Source organism: Cheilinus undulatus, linkage group 12, assembly GCF_018320785.1.
Source record: "Cheilinus undulatus linkage group 12, ASM1832078v1, whole genome shotgun sequence".
In the NCBI taxonomy this organism is placed as follows: Eukaryota; Metazoa; Chordata; class Actinopteri; order Labriformes; family Labridae; genus Cheilinus; species Cheilinus undulatus.
This window is the reverse complement of record NC_054876.1, coordinates 22,845,995-22,866,995: the sequence shown is the minus strand read 5'-3', so window position 1 is coordinate 22,866,995 and position 21,001 is coordinate 22,845,995. Positions and strand designations below refer to the sequence as shown.

The 21,001-nt window shown below is 39.3% G+C and overlaps 1 protein-coding gene across 2 annotated transcripts in view; it reads left to right on the top strand.

Moving 5' to 3' along the window:
• Positions 1 to 50: 50 nt before the first annotated feature.
• The window catches only part of LOC121518683 (lissencephaly-1 homolog B), a 30,820-nt gene continuing 9,869 nt past the window's right edge, over positions 51 to 21,001 (top strand). Inside the window, exons 1-2 of one of the 2 annotated variants that reach the window (XM_041801167.1) lie at positions 51 to 218; positions 18,457 to 18,741. In XM_041801167.1, coding sequence (XP_041657101.1) covers positions 18,710 to 18,741 — 32 coding nt within the window. In that variant the 5' untranslated portion in view covers positions 51 to 218; positions 18,457 to 18,709. Of the gene's footprint in view, positions 219 to 520; positions 652 to 18,456; positions 18,742 to 21,001 lie in introns of those variants that run through there. The other variant, XM_041801168.1, reaches the window with a different exon arrangement.

Genomic DNA, 21,001 nt, shown 5'->3' with positions numbered 1-21,001 from the left:
TCAGCGCGCTCCCGGTCACCTCAACGTGCGCGCGGTCGACATGTAATTGCGACCGTTAGCTGGGGCCGGGCGAATGCGGTGGTACCAACCAAGAGGAGAGAAAATCTGACCGACCGTGCCGGGTGATGTAAAAAGTCACAATACCACTTCAGAGCCAGGGCTTCCTATCCTATGCTCAGACCAATAAAAGGGATACGAGAATGAGAATCTGTCAAAGGGTGAGTCAGTAGTTTGTACAAACGTCTTTATTTTTCTTTTGGCACTTAAATGGACTTGTTATTTTGACGACGAATTGCCTGCAGTGTCTGCGCTCCCCTGTTCCGATCTCAAAATGGCGGAGAGGCCGAACGCTAAGCTAAGTAGCAAAGTTGGCATCCAATGACCGTCGTTTGGCGATTGGGCGTAAAAATAATCAAACGGTGATTGTATGTAGCTATGCTGAATGTGACTGTTGTCATAGAACCAATTCAACGTTCCTCGCCCGTGGCTTTGTTTGTACATGGACACTTGTTGTGGAAGCTAGCCTCACATTTGGCTAACGCTAGCTGCGTCTATTTATGGAAGTTCTGTGTGGATGAGCTAACGTGGTACGTTAGCCCGGCTAAGCTAATGTAGGTGTTGACAGCTTGCTGCCATATTTTCTACAGCCGGGTAAATATATCCTGATTTTTCTCGAGTATGCCTGAATTGCATGGTACATGGTTAGTCTGAATTGCGTTGTTGTTAAAACAGGATTCATTTGCTTGTTGATCTGTATAGTCTGTGCTATCTGGGACTGTATGATAACAGCCAACAGCTATAGTCAAACTTGTTACATATTCTATTACGATATGTATTGCAATTACTGTTATTTTATTTTCAACAAGTGGCTTTGCTGATTAATGACTTTTTGGCACAGCTTGGGGTGAGTTATTATGTGCTGACTGTATGGCAGTAAATACACGAAGTCTGCTCTGACAGCTCCAGTAAACGTCTACGTTATCATGCTAAGCTAACGTTAGCTGGAAAGGGCGTTGCTGAGCCATTGCTGCAACTTTGCCCTTGTGGCCATTGAAGCTTAGAAAGACGTCACCCTAACAGATGAAGAATTCAGAGCTGTTTGTCTAAAACTGTAAAGCAGCGTTAGGTTAGGTTAATTTCGTTCGTTATTGTAAATAGCACAATCCTGCTTAAGCTTCGCTACGAAGGTTTGATGAATCACAATCAGGGTGGAGACCTACATAGGACCACTATGAAATTCTGATGTTGAACAAGGCTTAACAGAGCCTCGCTTGATATGTAAAAACAGTCTCGTGAGCTGAATTATACCGGCTAATTGAAAGTGTAGTGTTTGTTCAGTAGCTGCCGTGGCGAATTATTTAATGCGAAAGCCCACGCCTGTAGAATTTGCTATGAACCTTGCCCATGCCCTATTTTTCACAGAACTAAACAGTCTCAAGGTGCAGTCCTTACATGTCTTTAAATATGACACTGTGATGTTTTTGAACACAGTCTAAGCCATTTATTCCAGATATACATTTGCCTACCTTGCTTAATATTTTTCTCATTTGCTGTGGAGATTTAATTACAGTTTCTCTTATTGAAGTTGAAAATCAAAGATGCTTAGGGCTTATTTATGTTTTGGTGCTCTGCAGAGCAGCAGTCTCATAAGTTAAAATAAATCCTGTAACATTACTGATAAAGTAGATACACCAAGGTTCTCTTACCTAATGGGTAAAGGAGGAATGGGATCCCTCCTCATGTTTGATTTGTAATCAAGTATAACTTTAGAGGTGCAAAATCCATTAAATCTACACAACTGAGCATGATATATACAAGCTTGTTATAAAACCAGGGGTAATGCCCATGTCTGGTTTTATTGCCTTAGCCTTGAGTTAGAGATTTTCCTTAATGCCTTACTAAATTCAAGTAATATTAGTTTAGTAAATCACTTCTGATTTAAAAGAAACCTTGAAGCAACAAGAACACAATCGGACACATAATAAACTTAGTTTGATTTATTCTACAGTACTCTTTTTCATCAAAGTTAGTTTTAGCCAGAGGCTTAATGATCCATTCATAAAAAGAGAATGATAAAAATGCAAACTTCCTCTTTTTGCTCTAACTGCATTATGATTAAAAAAGTATCCTTACAGGGCTCAGGAATGATATTTCCCAGGCAACCTACTCTTGGCCTTTGGCAGCCTTCAGTTTCAACCATTTTTTTAGTCATTAAAAATGTGTACAGCAAAACATACATTCTACATCAGTATCCGTTAATAGCTTTTACATAATTGATATTCATGCAAGATATGAGGAAATATGCAATCTGCAATAAAATTGTTAATTATTGTGATAAAGATGTGAAATGTGAAAAGTAAACAAAAAAGGAAATTATTAGGGTATTGTTATCTATCAGTAGTTGTCATGTCTATTAATTCTTCAAGTTTCACACAATACTGCATATTCAGCATGTCCTCTAGAGTCCAGAATAAGAAAGTAATGTTTTTTTTTCTCAGCAAAACTGGTTTATAGCTTGAGATTTATCTTTCTTCATCAAAATGAGAGCAACAAACACTGTTTTTGCCTGCCTGTAAGGCTTTCTTTACATTATACATACAGGGGGATCTCAGAAAACTAGAATGTCTTTTTTTTGTTATTATTATTTTTTATCAATTTGTTCCATATATTTAAGCGCTAGTTTGTCTCAGCCTATATACAGAGACTGTAGTGATCAACGCATTGGTTGTGAGATCAGTTCCTGGTCCCGATGCAGTTTGGTCATTGTCTTTCCCCCTACCCTCTCCCCTTATTCTTTCTGTCTCTCTCCAGCTATCCTGTCTATATAAAGACAAAAAGCCTAAAATAATCTTAACAAAAATTCCATAAACTCTAGATTCATCATTACAAAGTGCAGTGTCTCAATACTTTTGTCTTAATCTCAATGATTATGGCTTATAGCTCATAAGTATCAAAAATCAAACATCTCATAATATTCAAATATCACAAAACACCAGTAAGGATTTATAATACAGAAATATTAACTTTCTCCACTCAGTGCTTGGTCAGGGCACCTTTTGCAAAAATTACCACATCAGTGTGACTTGCAATGGAGCCAGTCAGTCTGTGGCACTGCCGGGGTGTCATGAAGCCCAGGTTGCTTTGATAGTAGCCCTCGGCTCGTCTGTATTTTTGAGTCTGGTGTCTCTTATCTCCCTCTTGACGATACCCCAGAGATTCTCTATGGGTTTCACGTCAGACCACCAGTTGGCAGGCCAATTAAGCACAGTAATACCAACAAACCAGTTTCTGGTAGTTTTGGCTTCCCTGTGTGCAGGTGCCAAGCTCTGCTGGAAAAGGAAATCGGTATCTCCATGAAGCTTCTCAGCAGATGGAAGCATGAAGTGCTCTAAAATCTCTAGGTATACTGCTGACAGCATTGACTCTGGACTTGAAAAGCACAGTGGACCAACACCAGCAGATGCCATGGTATGCCAAACCATCACTGACTGTGGAAACTTCACACTGGACTTCAAGCACCTTGGATTCTGTGCTTCTCTGATCTTCATCCAGACTATGGGACCTTGATTTCCCAATGAAATGCAAAATTTACTTCCATCTGAAAACAGGATTTTGGACCACTGAGCAACAGTCCAGTTCTTTTTCTCCTTGGCCCAGGTGAGACACTGATACCTGCGCTTCAGGATTGGACAAGGAACTCAACACTTTTAACCTATCTCCTGGATACGTCTATGTGTGATGGCTCTTGATACACTGACTCCAATCCAGCCTCAGTCCACTCCTGAAGAAGCTCACCTAAGTTCTTGAATCTGCTTTGTATGACAGTCATCTGAAGGCTGCAGTCACCCCTGTTGCCTTTACCCCACTTTCCCCTTCCATGAATATACTCTGAGAACAGCCCACCCTTTGTGCTCTCCTTGTGGAGGATGCATATTATTGTTTTCAGGACACTGTCAAGTCAGCAGTCTTCTGCATGGTTGTGGTTGTGTGTTCTGGGATGAGCAGCAGAGCTGAGTATGTGGGTTGCGCCCATGAAAAATGTGCCAAATCTTCTCTGCCAATGCCAAACAGCTGATTCTGCCATTGACTCCCGTTTGGTGTTTGGTAGATTGGATTATTGAAGTTTGAAGAAACAAGACATACTGACAATTTAACAATGTATTCATTTAACAAACAGGAGCCTCGGTAGTGTGTGGAAGAACCATACACAGCCACAACAGCCTGGTACCTCCTCCTCATGATGGTCACCAGCCTGGTCACACACTGCTGTGGGATGGCATCCCATTCTTCAACCAGCATTCGTCGCAAGTCAGCCAACGTGGTTGTGTTGATCACTCTGGCACGAACAGCACACCCAAGCTGATCCCACAAGTGTTCAGTGGGGTTAAGGTCAGGACTGCTGGCAGGCCATTCCATCTTCTCCACTCCCAAATTCTGGAGGTAGTCTCTGATAAACCCCGCTCTGTGGGGGCGAGTGTTGTCATCTTGGATGATAGAGTTCTTGCTGACATGGTGAAAAAACAGTATTTCTGGGGTGTTGTCTTCTTGGGACGCCCACTTCGCGGCTTGTCTCTGACATTCCCCGTTATATGGAACATAGCCTTCAGTTTGGAGATGGTACCAGGGCTCACTCCAAACAATGCTGCAGCTTGGTTTTGTGGAACACCAGCTTGAAGTTGCCCAACCGACGGGCCCTATCCAGATCAGTCAAATGTGGCATGCCGATTCTTGAAGCAGACATCTACTGACCACTGTAGCAGGGCCCATGCTCACAGGTGCTGCCAGTCAGGCACCTGATTGGCAGCACCTGGGGGTACCAGAAGCCCAAAACAAGAGTCAATAGCAACAGCAAAATAAGCTGTTTGGCATCGGCAGAGAAGATTTGGCACATTTTTCATGGGCACAACCCACATACTCAGCTCTGCTGCTCATCCCACAAATGCATGATCCTTACAAATGTGGCATTGTTTAAAAGGGTAATAAACAGGCTTTCTAACAGTACAAGATTTATTACAGCATTGTTACAACAAAGAAATAATGTACCAAACACTAATTACCTTACTTTATGTTTTAAGTTTAGAAATTTGATTTTTTTTTTTTACAGTATTTTTAATATTTTGAAATACTGATTTATTTTCATGAGCTGTTAGCCCTAACATCACCATTTAAAGAAACCATTAACATATTTAACTTTTTTGTATGATAAATTTAAAATATACATCATTTATTATCATTTATGAAAGATGCTCAGTAACATTGCTATTATTTTGACATTTCTCTCAGTAAACGAGTGTCACATCATGTGATTGGCTTGATCTAGCTTATGTATGAAATCAGCCAAAAGTCCAAGTCCTGGGCAGCATTGGCAACAAGGAACAGTAGAAACTTATTTTAAAAAGAAATAAGAAACTTAAGTTTAGCATGAAACATCATAACTCAGGGATTGAATTTACTGAAAGGACTTACCAGTGGACCTCCTTTTTCACTCTCTCCTTCACTCTTTCTCTTTTATGTGCTCATGATGGGAATCTTGTAATCATCCCATAAAAGTCTGACATTTATTTCTTAACAGGTGTGAATTTACCGTGGCGCCCTGTCTGACTATTGTTTAGGTGTGGGAAATGCTGAAGAATTTGGCCTCCGTAGAATATAATGTGCATCATCACATTGCATACTGACATGAAATGATTTCTAATTTATTGTAATAAATTCAGATTGATTTAATGTGTTTATAATAAATGAGGATTTTGATATGATTTTAAATGAACATAATTTTTATCTCACACTTTCACTTTATTACTATTAATTGGGCTTATATTTATGCATCTAATGACTTACCTGCAAAGGACAGAGTGTGCTGATTAATTTAATCCCTCCCAACACCACAATAAGTGATACACCAGTGACTTTCTAGGTGAACTGCTGAAGGATATGTGAAGAACTTAACAACTGCTGATACTACTCATAATACACAAACTACACATAATCATTTTAAGGCAGAAGAAGTTTGCTTCCAGGACATTTTTAATTATCAGGCTTAATTAACTGAACATCATCTTGGATACTCACGTAAATTAGGAGGGATAAATGACTACTTCTATAATACCTAACATTCAGCTCTGTTCCACAAAAAGACTGGACCTAATAAATCAAATGATCAATATGCCTGTATATATTTTCAGTTTTGAATTACGTAACACTTATAAACAAACAATGACAATTTGACATAAACATTGCAGTTGAATAACTTTTTCCCCAAGTGTCTCAATGTAAGAATTATGAGTGTTTTCTGAGTCCAGCATCTATAATGTGAACATAAATATACTTTTTCCTGTTTTATGTGGTCAGTTTCCAGGACATGCTAAGACATTTTAAAATCCTTATTAGGGCTGTTATTAACATATATTATTTCCTAAAAATGTATGAACTTGTTGCTTGCATTTTTTTTTTAACTCAAACTTATTCACATGATTGTGATCTGTTAGTCCAGACATCTGTTAACATTGACTGTGACAACTACAGTCTTTTAGTCTAGTCATGTAAATAGAAGGAAATTGTCAAGTCATGTTGAGATCCCACCATACATGTTATTACCTCCGCCAAGGAGGTTATGTGATCGGCAGGGTTTGTTAATTTGTTAGCAACATAACTCAAAATGCTATGGACAGATTTTTATGAAATTTTCAGAAAATGTCAGAAATAGCATAAGGAAGAACTGATTAGATTTTGGGAGTGATCCAGATCACCGTCTGGATCCAGGAATTTTTTAAAGGATTCTTTACTATTGGAAGACAGGGCTAATGGCGGAGGTCTGCACTCTCTGAGTACTTTTCTAGTTATGAATATGCAATGTAAAAAATGTTGCTTTTGTTTTCAACAGTTTTCTTCTGCTAATTTGAGAAAAAAGGGACTGTAAGACAAACTATAAGTGACTTAAGATAGAAAGATGAAGTGTGATTGACATCACAGTCTACTGTTTTAACTAATGTAGGAGCTAGTCATGCTATTTATTTAACTTTTACATTTCACAGTGTGGTACAGAGGCATGTCAGTTGCCGTGGGTTTTTATTATCAGTGGATGCAAAAACATGTAAGGCTGCCCCACCTCCTCATGGCATCTCAGTTTTTACTGGCAGATGATTTAATTGTGCTGTTGGGAAGGTTTGTCATTAGATGCAGACATATGCAGTGTTTAGGTACACAGAAAAAAGCTGCCTGTGTTCTGATACTTTAAACATTTTCTTAATACTAAGATCAGGCTTAAGACTGGCAGTAAGACTTTTTACCCCGGAAAAATCTGGGGAGGGTATGATAGTATTAAAAAATTAATACTGCTCAATCCTAGTGTGTAGCAAGCCGAAATTAACCAGTTTTGGGCATCCAGGACATAATTTTTAGCTGCCTTGGTATCAAAACAGGTATTGATTTTAGGGGTGCACGATCTTGGATTTTTGCCAATATCTGATATGACTACATTTACAAATTTATGTGAGCTGATATTGATACTGATATTTGAATATAGTTCACACCTAAAACTTCAGTCCTTCAAACACACACTTTAAAGTTTGAGAACAAATAAACAAATTCCAGTCCTTAATACACAGTTTTTAAAGTGTGAGGAATGATGATGATTGAAGAAAAAGACTTCAGCTGATGTAGTTCTGTTGGCCTAGCCTAAATCTCTACTAACTTATTGTTCTTATGGCCTATATTTACAGCTGATCTAGGCAGATTTTTTTATAGCCGAAGTATTGGTTGTAATATCTGCAGGGATTGTCATATCTGCCAATAGGCATAATTCATTTGTTACTTACTTACTTGGGGTACTAAGCAAAGTTTGATTGGGGGCCCCCCAACCGCAGATCACTGTTACTGATGCAGTCAATGCTAGATATTCTGCAAGTATACAGCTAATCTAAACCCCAGGGGAGAAAAAATGAGGTAACAGAACTTGATATTTTGTTCATTTTATTTCAAACCACGTTATAGATATTGACAGAGATTCAACATATAATGCCACATACATGTCATTAGTCAAACCTGAAGTGATTTGTCTCAGTTGATTCTTTAAACGAGTTAAACTAGACTGATGTATTTGACCAGTGTGTATGAACTGTCTATTAAGTCCACTGATGATCATCCCTATACATAATGGTAGTGACTATTAGATCCACTGTGGGCCCACTGGCATGCATAGAGTAAATTGAACTGTGAGCTGGACTGTAGTGAATATGGAAAGGACTGTGATTGTCCCTGGGAGATCAGGCAGCTCTTCACTCCTCTGTCTCTGCTGGGATGTTATGGGTTTTACCTTTATGCACACAGACAGGGTCCAAAACTAACTTCTTCAGTTACCAGCCAGGCTGGTCTGTTAGGAGATGGCTGTGTTTGAGCCCCTTAAGGTCCTGAAGTCTGTAGGAGTGGACACTTGTGAAGGAGATGGACTTCTTCCTTTTTTTCTTATCAGTCAGTCATTCTTTTGGAGACCTCATCAGTATGCATCCAAACTAAAAAAATAAAATATATTTTTTTAATGTGTTAATAGTAACAACTTAAATTTATGTACAAAGCACACAGAAATCAGGGGTGGAAAGTAACCAATTACATTTACATCCAGAGTAACTTTACCTTTACTAAGTACGATAGTCCAGTACTTTTTCCACCTCTGTCATAAATGAACCTGCTGCTGTCCTACATCCACCCTTGTCAAACACATCCTCCTCTTTCCTAAAGCATCACATTTTAGAAGGATTTAGAGCCATAAAACACAATACAGAAGGCTAGTAGTTCATTTATTTTATATGCTTTTAACCTCAACCATAAGCCCTATTACAGTAACAGCTTGTTTTATATAACAAGCATTTACTTGACGGCTCTTTAATGATCAATACAGGGTTTCCTCCAGGATTTTTTGAAACTGTGGGGGTGGGCTTTGCCCCCCCCCCCCCCCTGAAATTTTAACATAACTTGCAGTGACACTACATTATTAAGTTCTGTTAAATTAAATAACTTGAAAATGCCACAGAATAAACACACACAAAAAAAAAATCAAAAATGAAAATGATATTTTTTATGCTTTTACTTTGCCTCCCTCCTTTTGAACATACAAAAACACTTTAAGATCATACTAATGACAACAGCCTGGGGATATGATTTTAATGAAGGACTCCTATAGTGAGATTCTGCTTTTATTATGTCCTCTTGCAATTATTTCATCCCAGAGGAGCCACAAGTAAGCCCCAGCCTATAAAAGTTATTCATATTATGATAACTTATAAACATTTATCACTCACATATTCAACAAGCTAACGTTAGTTCATTCATGCTAGTTGTCAGACTGACCCCCACTCACGGACGGACACACAAACTGTCTCCTCCTCTAGTCTGTCACACACACACACACATACACAGACACACACCCAACTGCTCCTGACAGGAGCCTAACAGTCCGTTGCTGTTGTGTTTATCCAGTCTCGTATCGTAACCAAAACGAAACTAAAGTTCCGCTGGAGTTTTTAACGACAACAAGCTATTTTTAGATCGCTAGCGCCTCATCTCCATCATGAGACACGGTTAATGATGAATATATCTACACAGGTTTCCTGCTAATCATCGGATTATAATCAGGGAAGTACTTAACTAAACGAAAATAAAGTTTATCAGCTGTCTGTGTATGACGACAGACAGGAAGTTCAGACTCTGGTGTTCGTGTCACATTTCATGATTACAATTTCAAACTCTTATGGTTCATAAATGTGGGCAAATATAGACTATATATTTTCATGGATCCATTCATACAATATAATTTACATTTTTAACATCTGAAAAACAAGATCATATTTCTGAAGGCATGGCGGCCCTGCAATATTAACATGAAATCCTGTCCTATAGTCAGATATTACACATAAACTTCTGACTTGATGTATGCTTTGTTTTCTTCATTAAATGCAAAAATAATGGGCTACAGATCTATAAAGTCATGTCATTACTCTATGATTATGTTAATCTGGATCATTTATCAAACAGTGTCTTACCTGTGATCATATTTATCTATCCCTGTAGTCTGCAGATGCTGTCTGTGTGCACAGGGGCATGTCCTCTTTATGTCCTTTCTCCCGGTCCATACAAAAATAATTAGATCTTACACAGCTCAGCTTCCAGCTAAGAAGAGACAAAACTGTGAGGAGTACTTTGGTAACAGAAACTTAAGAAAACCAGGAATTTAACGGGACTCTAGTTAGTGTTTAGCATGTCTGCACTGCTAAAGTGCGGAGACACTGTTTGACTGTTGTCTGGTGCGTTCAAGAACATTACGTTACATTTGTTTTAATGAAAAGACTTAAACAGCCTAAGAAAGCATTTTTTGATTCCCCTGCTGTAAATCATTGACTTAAACTATTGAATCTGAGGTGGCTCACTGTTTCTCTCTGACTTTTACTCCCAGCACCTCATTCCCCTACACAGCCTGGCTGTTCTCACTATAGTTGGCTTTTGAACTGCTTGTGAGCATTCACTTCCTCACTCTTGGGGGCCCCCTGGTTGCGACGGAGCCCTAAGCAGCCGCTTGTGTCGCTTATGCCTCCAACCCCCTGCCCAGAGCCTGCCCAGGCTCTGGGCAGGGGGTTGGAGCCTATCCTAGCTGTTGTTGGCGAGAGGCAGAGTACATCCTAGACTTGTCACCAGGCAATTGCAGGGCTTGCTTACTAGTATTGCGTCAAAATTCTGGAATAGTAACACTGCTAGTTTACCATCCTTTAAGTCATTGTACTTTTTCCAAGTGCCTGCACTGAAGAGTTCAAGGGTGAGACATTTTGCCAGTTGTCGATAATGTTACTACTACTATGATTATTTGTTTTGGGGCCTACACCTGGACTATTAGGTTTGTTTGCTGCCCTTTTGCACTGTACAATGTAAAAGCAACAGCATGACATGCTGGATGTTATTTTTCAGTCTCAAAATGGCTAGGCTAACTGATGGAGCCTCGGATAAGTGGTGTAAAAAGAGAACAGAATGAAGCATTGCAGTGTGGCTCTAGCTTGTTGGCTCCTCTGCTGTCTTTGCTTTTACTGTGACTGATCCCCTAAACACATTAAAAGAGTTAGGAGTGGGTGTGCTACATTTAAGTCTTTTTTACTTTTTCCACAAATAAAACAAATTTAAATTTTATAGCCAAAATATAAGTTGTAAATATCAGGAGTATTTTTCATATCTGCTGAACCCATACTGTTTTAAGTCTGATCCAACTCACATTTAATCAGTGGAGGTCATATTTCCAACCATTTGATTTGGTACAGCTGACATTGGTAACAAGCTTAGACATTTGTTTTGCCATTTCAGTTGAAACGTTTGATATTGTTCATGTATTTGATAATTTTAGTGTTCTCTGTTTTCATGCTTAAAGTTGAATGTTTTAATATTAGATGCACTTGATGTAATTGATGACCTGCAGTTGGGGTATGTTTCCCCGACCTGTAGACCATGTGCCACTGTATACCAGACCAGGAATGTTTTTAAAGTGGAACTATTTGATACACAGTATGTGCGTTTAAATGATCTGATTTTATCTCTTTCAAGCACTACGGATTGCTTTGTGAGTGAGTGGGGCTCAGTTAGTAAAATTTCTTTGCCTTGACTTAAAAAATCCAACTTAAAGGTACTTTCTGATACCTTTTTTTCCTTCTTGATTTCAGTGTCCCTGTCAGTGAATTACTTTTACTGATCCATAAAAGTGCATCATGAAATATCGGCTGTAAAATACTAACTTGCTATTATTGTGATATGGCCTTGATCCAGTTACACTGTTTTTCAGTGGGAACAAATGAACAGGAAAGGAAAGAAAATAGAATTTTTGGTTATGGCAACAAATCTAAATTGATAATATTTTCTGCTCATCTCTGACCAATATCACATTCTCTGTCTACAGCACTGTTGATGATTGCTTTAGATCACTCAACTAAATGCTGATATTTTCTGTCCACATGCGAACTAATACACATTAGAATTACATTGCAAACCACTTTTGATATCTCATTCCTCTGTTCTGTTGGAATCTCGTTTTGTGTGCAACTTGACTCAGTGTCATAATTGCATTGTAGGAGAAGTGGATGAAGTATCAGACGATTGCAGATGCTGTAAAAATCCCCTCTACATTATTTTCATTGATAAGACTGATACATGGCAGGACCTTGAACCCTTCTTCATTTACAACTCTGAGTGTATTCCCATTTTTCCACACTAAAGCTTGATAAATATTCATTTGCCTTTCAGTATCATAACTGGAGGACACATGCAAAACTTAAAACATTGTTTACTGAAACCAGACCTCACAGTGTCACCTGTTTATATTGTTTTCCAACTTTTTTTCTTGTAAATAATTTTAAAATATTGTGCAGATACTCTGCAGTCTTCAGACTGTACTCTTTTCTTAGTTATGTAATAGTTTAGAGTTAGGTCTGTTTGGTCAAATGGCTATTTTTGAACCATGCTGAGAGTGCTGCTCAGCTAAAATCACTAGCCCTGTCCTGTCAGCTCGAAGTACTCATCATCTTTGCAGGCAGGAAAAGCACAATCATTCTAGGACACTTCAGGCACGTCGCTGGCAAAATGTTTTGTTGTCGGCTGTGGCACCCATGCTCTCACAGAAAGGAAATGCTCATCTGTAGAGTGAAAATATTTGTTATGACAACCATTTATTTCCCTCTTTTCCTGAAGTCTTCTTTTGTGTTTAGAAGCTGCAACCAGCATCAGACGGGGAAACTGGCAAAAATGATTAACCAGACAATAACACAAGCAAGGACGTCTTGCTGTTTAGGTTCTCTCTCTCAGTGCCGGGGTTAATCCTGTTAGCCACCATCCAGGCCCTCCTTTACATTGCATGTTCAGCTGTATAGAGGACTCGTGGTCTCTATCACTTAGAAACACACACACAGAGACTCTAGGTTGTCTGGTCTAGTCCCTAAGCAGCTTAGTGCTATTGTGGCCCCGGGTGCCAGCAGGGCTGAAGTTAAGGAAGTGAATTCTCTTATTAGCTTCACAATCCCTGAGCACTGTGTTTTGATTTGTCAGCTTGGTGTTGATTGTTGCACTTTGATTATAACTGTCTGCTTGTTGAACAAGTCGGTTGTAAACCTACATTATGATCAAGAAGAGCATGTTTAACCTCAGACTTCAGAAGCATGTTTAACTTCAGGCATACCAAATGAAGCTGTAATAAAAGACTGATTTATAAAAAAAGCTTTTACTGAAAAGGTAGAACAAAGAAATACTACAGGGCTTTACCTACTCATAAGCAGTACTGCACAGTGCAGCATATATGAAAATTGGTCTGTGCTACAAGGTTTTCTGCCTCAATCCCAAGTTTTCTTTTAAGGTGTGTAGGCCAAACAATGTTAAACATGAGTATAAGCTTGCTTACTTCTCTGTTCTCCTCAACCTCACTGATTATGGACAGATGGTCACAGCGAGTGAACTGTTGATGAGAGGACAAAGTGCTCAGTGTGTGCACCAACTTCTGATTAAAGGTTATTGTATAAAATGATGCATTTCCCCTTTACTGATATTGTAGCTGCTATCATTTGGTTAACACACTAATATGCATCTGCATTTAACACAGGTCCAATAAGAGACAGACAGCAGTGTATGACCAAGATAGATGAGGCAGAGCCAACGACAGGAGCACAGAGGAGATGAACAATACTGCCCACACTGCACAAGCTTTGTGTATTGTGAGAGTAAAGACATGTTTCAATTTTTATTTACCATTTAACTCAAATGTTGCCAATGGTGTCATTACAGTGTTTGAGAGAACACAGACGGAAACAGGGACGAGAGCAGGAGAGAGACATGCGGTAAAGGGCCTCAGGCCGGATTTGAACCGTCCACGTACGTGGGGCGCGCCTTAAACTACTTCTGCCACTCTGCAGGAGGCTGTCATTCTTTTTATTATAAGGTGAATAGTATATAAAGAGAACATTATTTCCTAGAAATTGCTGTGTAATTGCTCAGCCTTTGTGTGCCTAGTATTCTTTAAAGCAGCTGCACACAGATGTGTGGAAAATAAATTACAAGAAAAACTATTTATTCAGTCTAAAATTAGAGCCACCATTTATGATGTCTTCAGTTTGTGTAACATACTCATCGCTTAACTCTCTACATCCTGACCTGTATCCCTCTGTGACATACTAAGAGACCTCCAGCAGCCTCTCAGTGTGCTGTCAGCACAGAGACCGACATGCTTTCACTTACCTATGGTGTCCAAGTCAGTGATAGAGCCCACTGGCTACAAGATCTTTTAACAGATTTAATAACCTTGATAGTCCATGTGCGCAAAATGGACAAGGCCTATGCATCTGTCTGTGTGCGTGCACTGAAACGCAGACTCATCCTCATCATTCCAGTCAGTCAAAATGACGGACAGCCTTCAAAATTCTCCATCATGCTTCAAAATATCCATCAATGGCGGAGAATTTTTGGTTAACGTGACCTCTGTATTGGAATTAATCCAGCATGGCGATAGTTATAAATTCATTTTAGCCACTATCAAACCGAATACCAAAGTATGAACAAAGAAACAAACTTCAGTCCCTAGAAGACACTTTAAAGCTTAAGTAGGGATAAACAAAGAAAAAGATGTAGGTCTTCTGGTCCTGCCTAAAACCCCCAAAAATGATGAATAAAAACAAAAGGATTACAGCAGGTATGGCTGCATGATTTTGGCTAAAAACGAAATCTCTATTTTTTTTTCTCTGAAATCTCGATTTTCGATTACGATTATGATTTTTGGTAAAACCACTAAGGACAACAAAATAAATTATTTCAATTTTTTTATTTCATAATTTGGCAAACAATTTAAATAAATATGAAGTGCAAACCTTAAACAAAGACAGATAAATCCCCTAGGGATTAATAAAGTGACCTCGCTTTCACCAAACTTAAAACATTTACTGTAGTTCTGTGGCTTTATTAACATAAAAACGATGCTTTCTAATTTTTTTCCGCTCATTATTAATTCTTTAGTTAAAGGGGGAGGGGCCTCGTATTGGTCTTTGCCCTGGGCCGCCAAATGACTAAAACCAGCCCTGCCTCACACCTGCAGCTCTCCAGACACATCGTTTCACCCTGCTTCATTTTTGAGCTTTGGTTTTATATTTCCGCTCTTTTAACAATATTTATGATCATTAGTACATTAAAGATCAAATAAAACACCCATTTTTGGAGAACTTTCACTAGATATGACGTTATCTTCACATGCAATCCGTGTGTGTTATATGCTGCTCGTTGATGACGCGCATTAGCTTAATTGTCATAAGATATGGGTGTGAGATATCAGCAGGATGTGGCTGGAGAATAGTTAAAACGAGGAAATGGGAAGATTCAGATTAAACACGACAGCCCACTTTAATGAATGAGCACCGGCGGACTTCCTCTTCTCTCTTCTCTTACACACACTCCTCCGTCGAGCGCATCCAATGGTAATAAAATACGGATTTAAAATAATAAACGCTTAAATTTGTAAGTTAAAGCCTGTCTTCTTTATGTGAGTAACAGATTTATTGATGTGAATGTCATGAATCTTTACTGATGACAGTGTTTACCTTCATAAAATGCTTTAGTTGAAGTTCGTTCAGCTGTCTGCACGTTAGCAGACACGCTTAGTCAATGGAGGCAGCGACACACTGCATCTGGCTACTCGGGGGCTCCGTGGTAACAGAAACGAGAGAGAAAATGATAAAATTAATGAACAGAAAAGCTCGGAGTCATGCTTGCCCATCGGCTTTTTGAAGTTGGCCCGGAAATTCGGGTAACCGTTAATGTCGGACCCTCTATGTTGTAAACGTGCAGCCCGGAGAAGTAAGGGAGAGCTGTACCGTAATTACCCTAGTTAAAGGGAAAGCCGATTTTACGATGTTCATATTTTCAACATCGTCCAAATTAAAAATTCCGATTACGATATAATATTGATTTATCGCGCAGCCCTAACAGCAGGAAATAGCAGCACAATTGATCCCATTTTCTCCTTTTTCTGCTCCGTCTGAAGGTCTGATTTCCAAATCATATCACTCTTATGATCTTCAAGCACCAACACTACTAGGAACTTTGACAGCTTCCTTCAGTTGCCTTTTTTTGTGTCTGAATGTGAAGATGAACCATCAGTATCTCCCCTCTGTTGCAACCCAAAATCCTTAGCAATAGCTATGTTTACATAGACCACTTGTAATCAGAATAAATTCCTGATCTGAATAAAAACACTTCATATAGGCATATATATAGCATATAACATCTGATCCAACTCCTTTGGAAAGAAATTTCATTCCGATCAGGAGGGGTGGTTTATGCTGATCTTCATTCAAATCAGGCTCACAGCTGTAATTACATTAGTCCGTTATCTGTGCTGATGAACGCTGGGCCAGTTTCTGACATGAGAGTGTCTTTAGACCTTATTCAAGAAGCTCTCATGCGATCATGGGGAAAAAAGCTTTGGAGGCAGGAACATTTTAACTCCTTGTTGTAGGTGTTTTGAACTGTTACACTGAGATTAGTCTCTGCAGTTGCGGACAAGTGAATCACATTTGTCTGTTGCTGGGCCGTCTTCTCTCTGACATGTACGACTCTGGCAGGGAGTTTTCAGCAAAATGTTCACACCCAGACAAATCACATATTCTGGGTGGAGTGTCTTTATGAAGTTTTTAAATTCTGGCTTTTCAACAACACTGGGCTCATATGTTTACGTGTTGTGTTACTGCTGCCCTTATCCCAGCATCATCTTGTGGCATATTTTAATGGTTATCTCGTTAATTCAGCCTCTTCCTTTATAAAGTAGAACCACTGCCAGATGACAGATCAAGTGCTGTTTCTTGTTGTCTGTCTCTGAACGCCTCTAACCCATCGCTAATTTGCCTCACTGTTCTGTTTACCTCCTTCACTCCCCCATGCTTCTCTCCTCCACTGATACCAAAACACACATGTGTGGAGGAGAGTTTTCTGGATGGACGGGGGAGTGAGCTCTCTGCTGTGAGAGATGCATTTAGGGACAATGGGAGAAGCCAATAACCAGCTAAAATGCACGCTGACGGCTCAAAACTTCCATATAATTTATACTTGATGTTCTCAATATAGTAATTTTATACATCATGCATGGCAAAAGCCATGATACATCGAGTATACTCGATGTATTGCCTAGCCCTAACTGCAGTGGATAAACTTAACAAAACAAACACTAACAAACATCATGCATCCATATGTCGTTGACCAACACTGTCAGAAGTTTGTTGAGAAAAACAGACCGCAAAACTAAAAAATAATCTATTTCTGAAAATTTGAGCAAATACTTTAATGACAGAGGTTACTCTTGAGTGTTTGAATTTTGGCTGTCCATAAAAAGAGCATGACAAATAGTCGCTTTCAGCAGAGGATACGTTAAAACATTTCTGAATAGACCTGTAATGCCTATATCTTCTGACTTTGGAGCAAATACAACGCTCTATAACAGAGTTGGTTTGGCTAGAGCCTGGCACGTACTTGGCACGTAGCTGACTGAAGGAGGAAGCACAACAAACACAGCCATGCCAACAGTAGTAAACATAAAGTATAAAGTTAGATGGCTGTCAGAAATGGAGGACCAACCTGTTGATTTGTGGTAACACTATAAGTGTTAAGACAACTTTTACTGTAAAGCATACCATAATCAAATTGACAAGGGAGGGAGCTTGACCCACATTGCTGTCACTGTGGATTTAGCAGGTAGTGAAGAGCTAGTCACATTAGTTGTTTACTCTGAAGTCACATTTGTCCATGTGAGATGAGGGTTTTTGAGAGTGGAGACTCGGGTTGTTGGTGAATGAATCTGTAGGTTTGCGGTGTGTTGCACACCACACACAATACTTACAAAACTGATAATCTGTCATTATATGTCGCCATGTGTGGGGTCTCTCATGGAGAAAAACATTGGTTAAGATTTTTAAAAGGTTTCACTGTGTGCCATGCTTAAATTTGCATCAACAGTGTTTAACAGGGTATTTCCCTAGTGATGTTAAGTTTCTGATTGATGTTTTTTCTGCAGCCATCAGTAAATTCATGCATGATAAACTCAAACACAGTGAGATTAAATGAAAAGTCAAAGCAGCATTTGCGTCAGAGTTTATTCTCAAGAAAGTAGTTTCAGCACTACATGAGCATGAGCTAAAGTTATGTGCATCAAGCCATCATTGATTGAACAGGAGAATGACGGTGCTCTGAAGAGCACATGTACTGTGAGTTTTAGGTGCCTCTGGCATGTTAACTTTTTAAAGTCAAATCCACACAAGAAGAATTATTTTTTTCACGTATAATGTTTTAAACTATATTGAAAATAGGATGTTATCAGCGTATTGTCCTTGAACCCTAGAAATGTTTCAGTTTTTCCCACAGATCTTTTGCCTTGTCTCTTTCGCTGTCTTTAACCCTCTCCTCTCTCTTCAGGTGATGGGCACGTCTGATCAGTGAGTGAGATTTGGGCTTGTGAATACTCGTGGAGTCCTCTCCTAAAACGTGACTGACAGCAGTGTTTCCAGTTGAACTCCCTCTGCGTGGCACACTCTCCGCCAACACCAAGACTAAAGAAAAGACATCGCTGAGGGATTAGACATCTCCCCACCCTACACTTCCCCGGGCAGACTCCCCCAGCACATCGCCTCGCCCTCACCTCCCCAAGAGGGAGAGAACAGCAGCCATCATGGTGCTGTCACAGAGACAAAGAGATGAACTGTGAGTGTCTGGATGTAAATATGTGGCTATGAAAACTCATTACACATGCAAACAAGAGCAGACATGCGCGCAAATGCACAAAAAGTGCTCAATATGTGGTGCAAATACTTTATGACTAGACTTTATTTTAGCAGTATTATCAAAATCATGCCAGCAGCTTAAATGTTCAATGTTTTTCTCTCTAGAAAGCAAAATTGGAAAAATGTTTTGCGCATCTACTTCACAAGATAGGTGCAGTCTGTGAGAGGGCAATGTGCCCATCAAAAATTTAAGGTGAATACGTGCCCGCTGTTTAAATTTGTAAAATACATTTATTTACAAATTCTGTTTTACTGATTACGATTTCGTATCAAAATGTTGGAGAAATATGAATTTTGCATGTTAAGGCTCATTAACGCTCCCTTTACTCAAGTAAATAGATCCATACATGTTTAAATATACAGCTGTCACTTTCCATATAACTGCAGTGTTTGTTATGCTGGGGTGGATGTTAAAAAAATTGATTCACATGGGGCTGTGGTCTCATATGGACCGCCATCTCTCCTTTACAGCTCCTGTGTCTAGTCTCTGCCTAGCTTTTGTGTAGTTGTTGTATTACTCTGTGCTCAGGTAAGCTAACATCATATATGTTTTTAGTTTTATAACACTTACACAATATTAAGTGTTACTTCTTGTTGTGTTTTTCTTGCTCCAGCTAGAGTATTTGTTACCCTACTCAACACTGCCCTCATGGTTACTGGTGGTCTTGTAACATTTGGCCTGTATCAGTAAGCTTTAAGAGAATGTGCAGAAATATAGAATGAAATGACCACAGAGTATGGACAACGGCTCTGTCATACCCATAATAACTGAATAACTGAGAATAACTGCCCCTTTCAACAGTGTTATCTGGAACTCTCAAGAAAGTAGTCCTTGAGAAGACCTTATTGCAGATGTTGCAAGAAAGTCTATCTAGTATCTGGGGAAATGTGAGAAGAAATTAACTTCAAGGTGCTTCAGTTAATAGCTAGTTTGTTAATATTTCATAACCCACTTGACAGGACTAGAGAAGTAAGGGGGATGGGAGAGGAGGAGAACCAAAATGATAGCTAGTTAACAGGAGCAGCTCAGAAACATCGGCATGCCTGATCCTTTGGCCTGCACTGTAGTCTTGACAGCAAAAATACCTTTTTTGATTTTCATGAAGGGTTTAAAATGCCTGATAATCTTGATAATAACATTGAAATCCCATTTCCAGTCATATCCTAGTGTTTGATATGTGTAACAGATAGTTAATGAACTCTGGAGTTAGCAGCCATTTAAAATAGTCCAAAAGCTGCAGCCTAAATTTAGCAGAACTCATGAAATATTCACTGTTCAGTTCATAAAAGAGCAGTTCCACTCATTTATATAAATGTGTGTCTGTGTGTATTTATGCACCAGTCCAAATGCATGGTTGAGGCCAGTGTGTATTGTTTGTATGTGTGTGTTTGTTGTTCCCCTGTCCTTGCAGCGACCATGATCTGTTCCTTCTTGCATTAAGGCTTGGTTTCCATAGCAGCACAACATACAGTTTAACTGTGATTGTCTCCTTGTGCTTTGTTTTCTTTGCTGAAGACTAGTAACTTCTCGTTGCACTGGTGGGATTTTCTGACATTCAAAGTGGAACTGTGACACTTGGATCAAGATAATTAAGCCCTTTTTTTCCATTAACTAAAGAGAAAGTTTTCACAATGCATTTCTGTGACAGTAGCATAATCGAGCTCAACGTCTTTACTAGGGATGCACAATATAGTTGAAATGATATTGTATTGACAGATGATAGCTTTTAAAAAGTGAATTATTAGTGTCTATAGATTACAACCAATTTATGTATTCATATATTAGCCTTGAATATTGGTTGTAAATATCAGCTTCAATATCGACAGTAAGCGAGAATAAATGTGTGGATTTTCCGACAGGATCAACAGACCTATGTCAGCTGAAGTGTTTTTCTTTGTTCATTTTTACCCCTTAAATTTACAGTGTTTTAGGGTGCTTTCACACTAGGGGCCCAGTCTCGGTTCCGAGTGCACTTGAGCCCAAAGTCCAGTTCGTTTTGGTAGTGTGAATGCAAATGAACTGTGCCTGGGCACTAGGCCCAGGCCCACTTGGGAGGTGGTATCGGGCGCAATTCAAGTGGACTCTGGCACGGTTCGGATGAGATGTGAATGCACCTGTGCCCGGATACGGGACAGAGCGTCATACCAGCTTTATGACGTCATCGTAAAAACCAAACTTC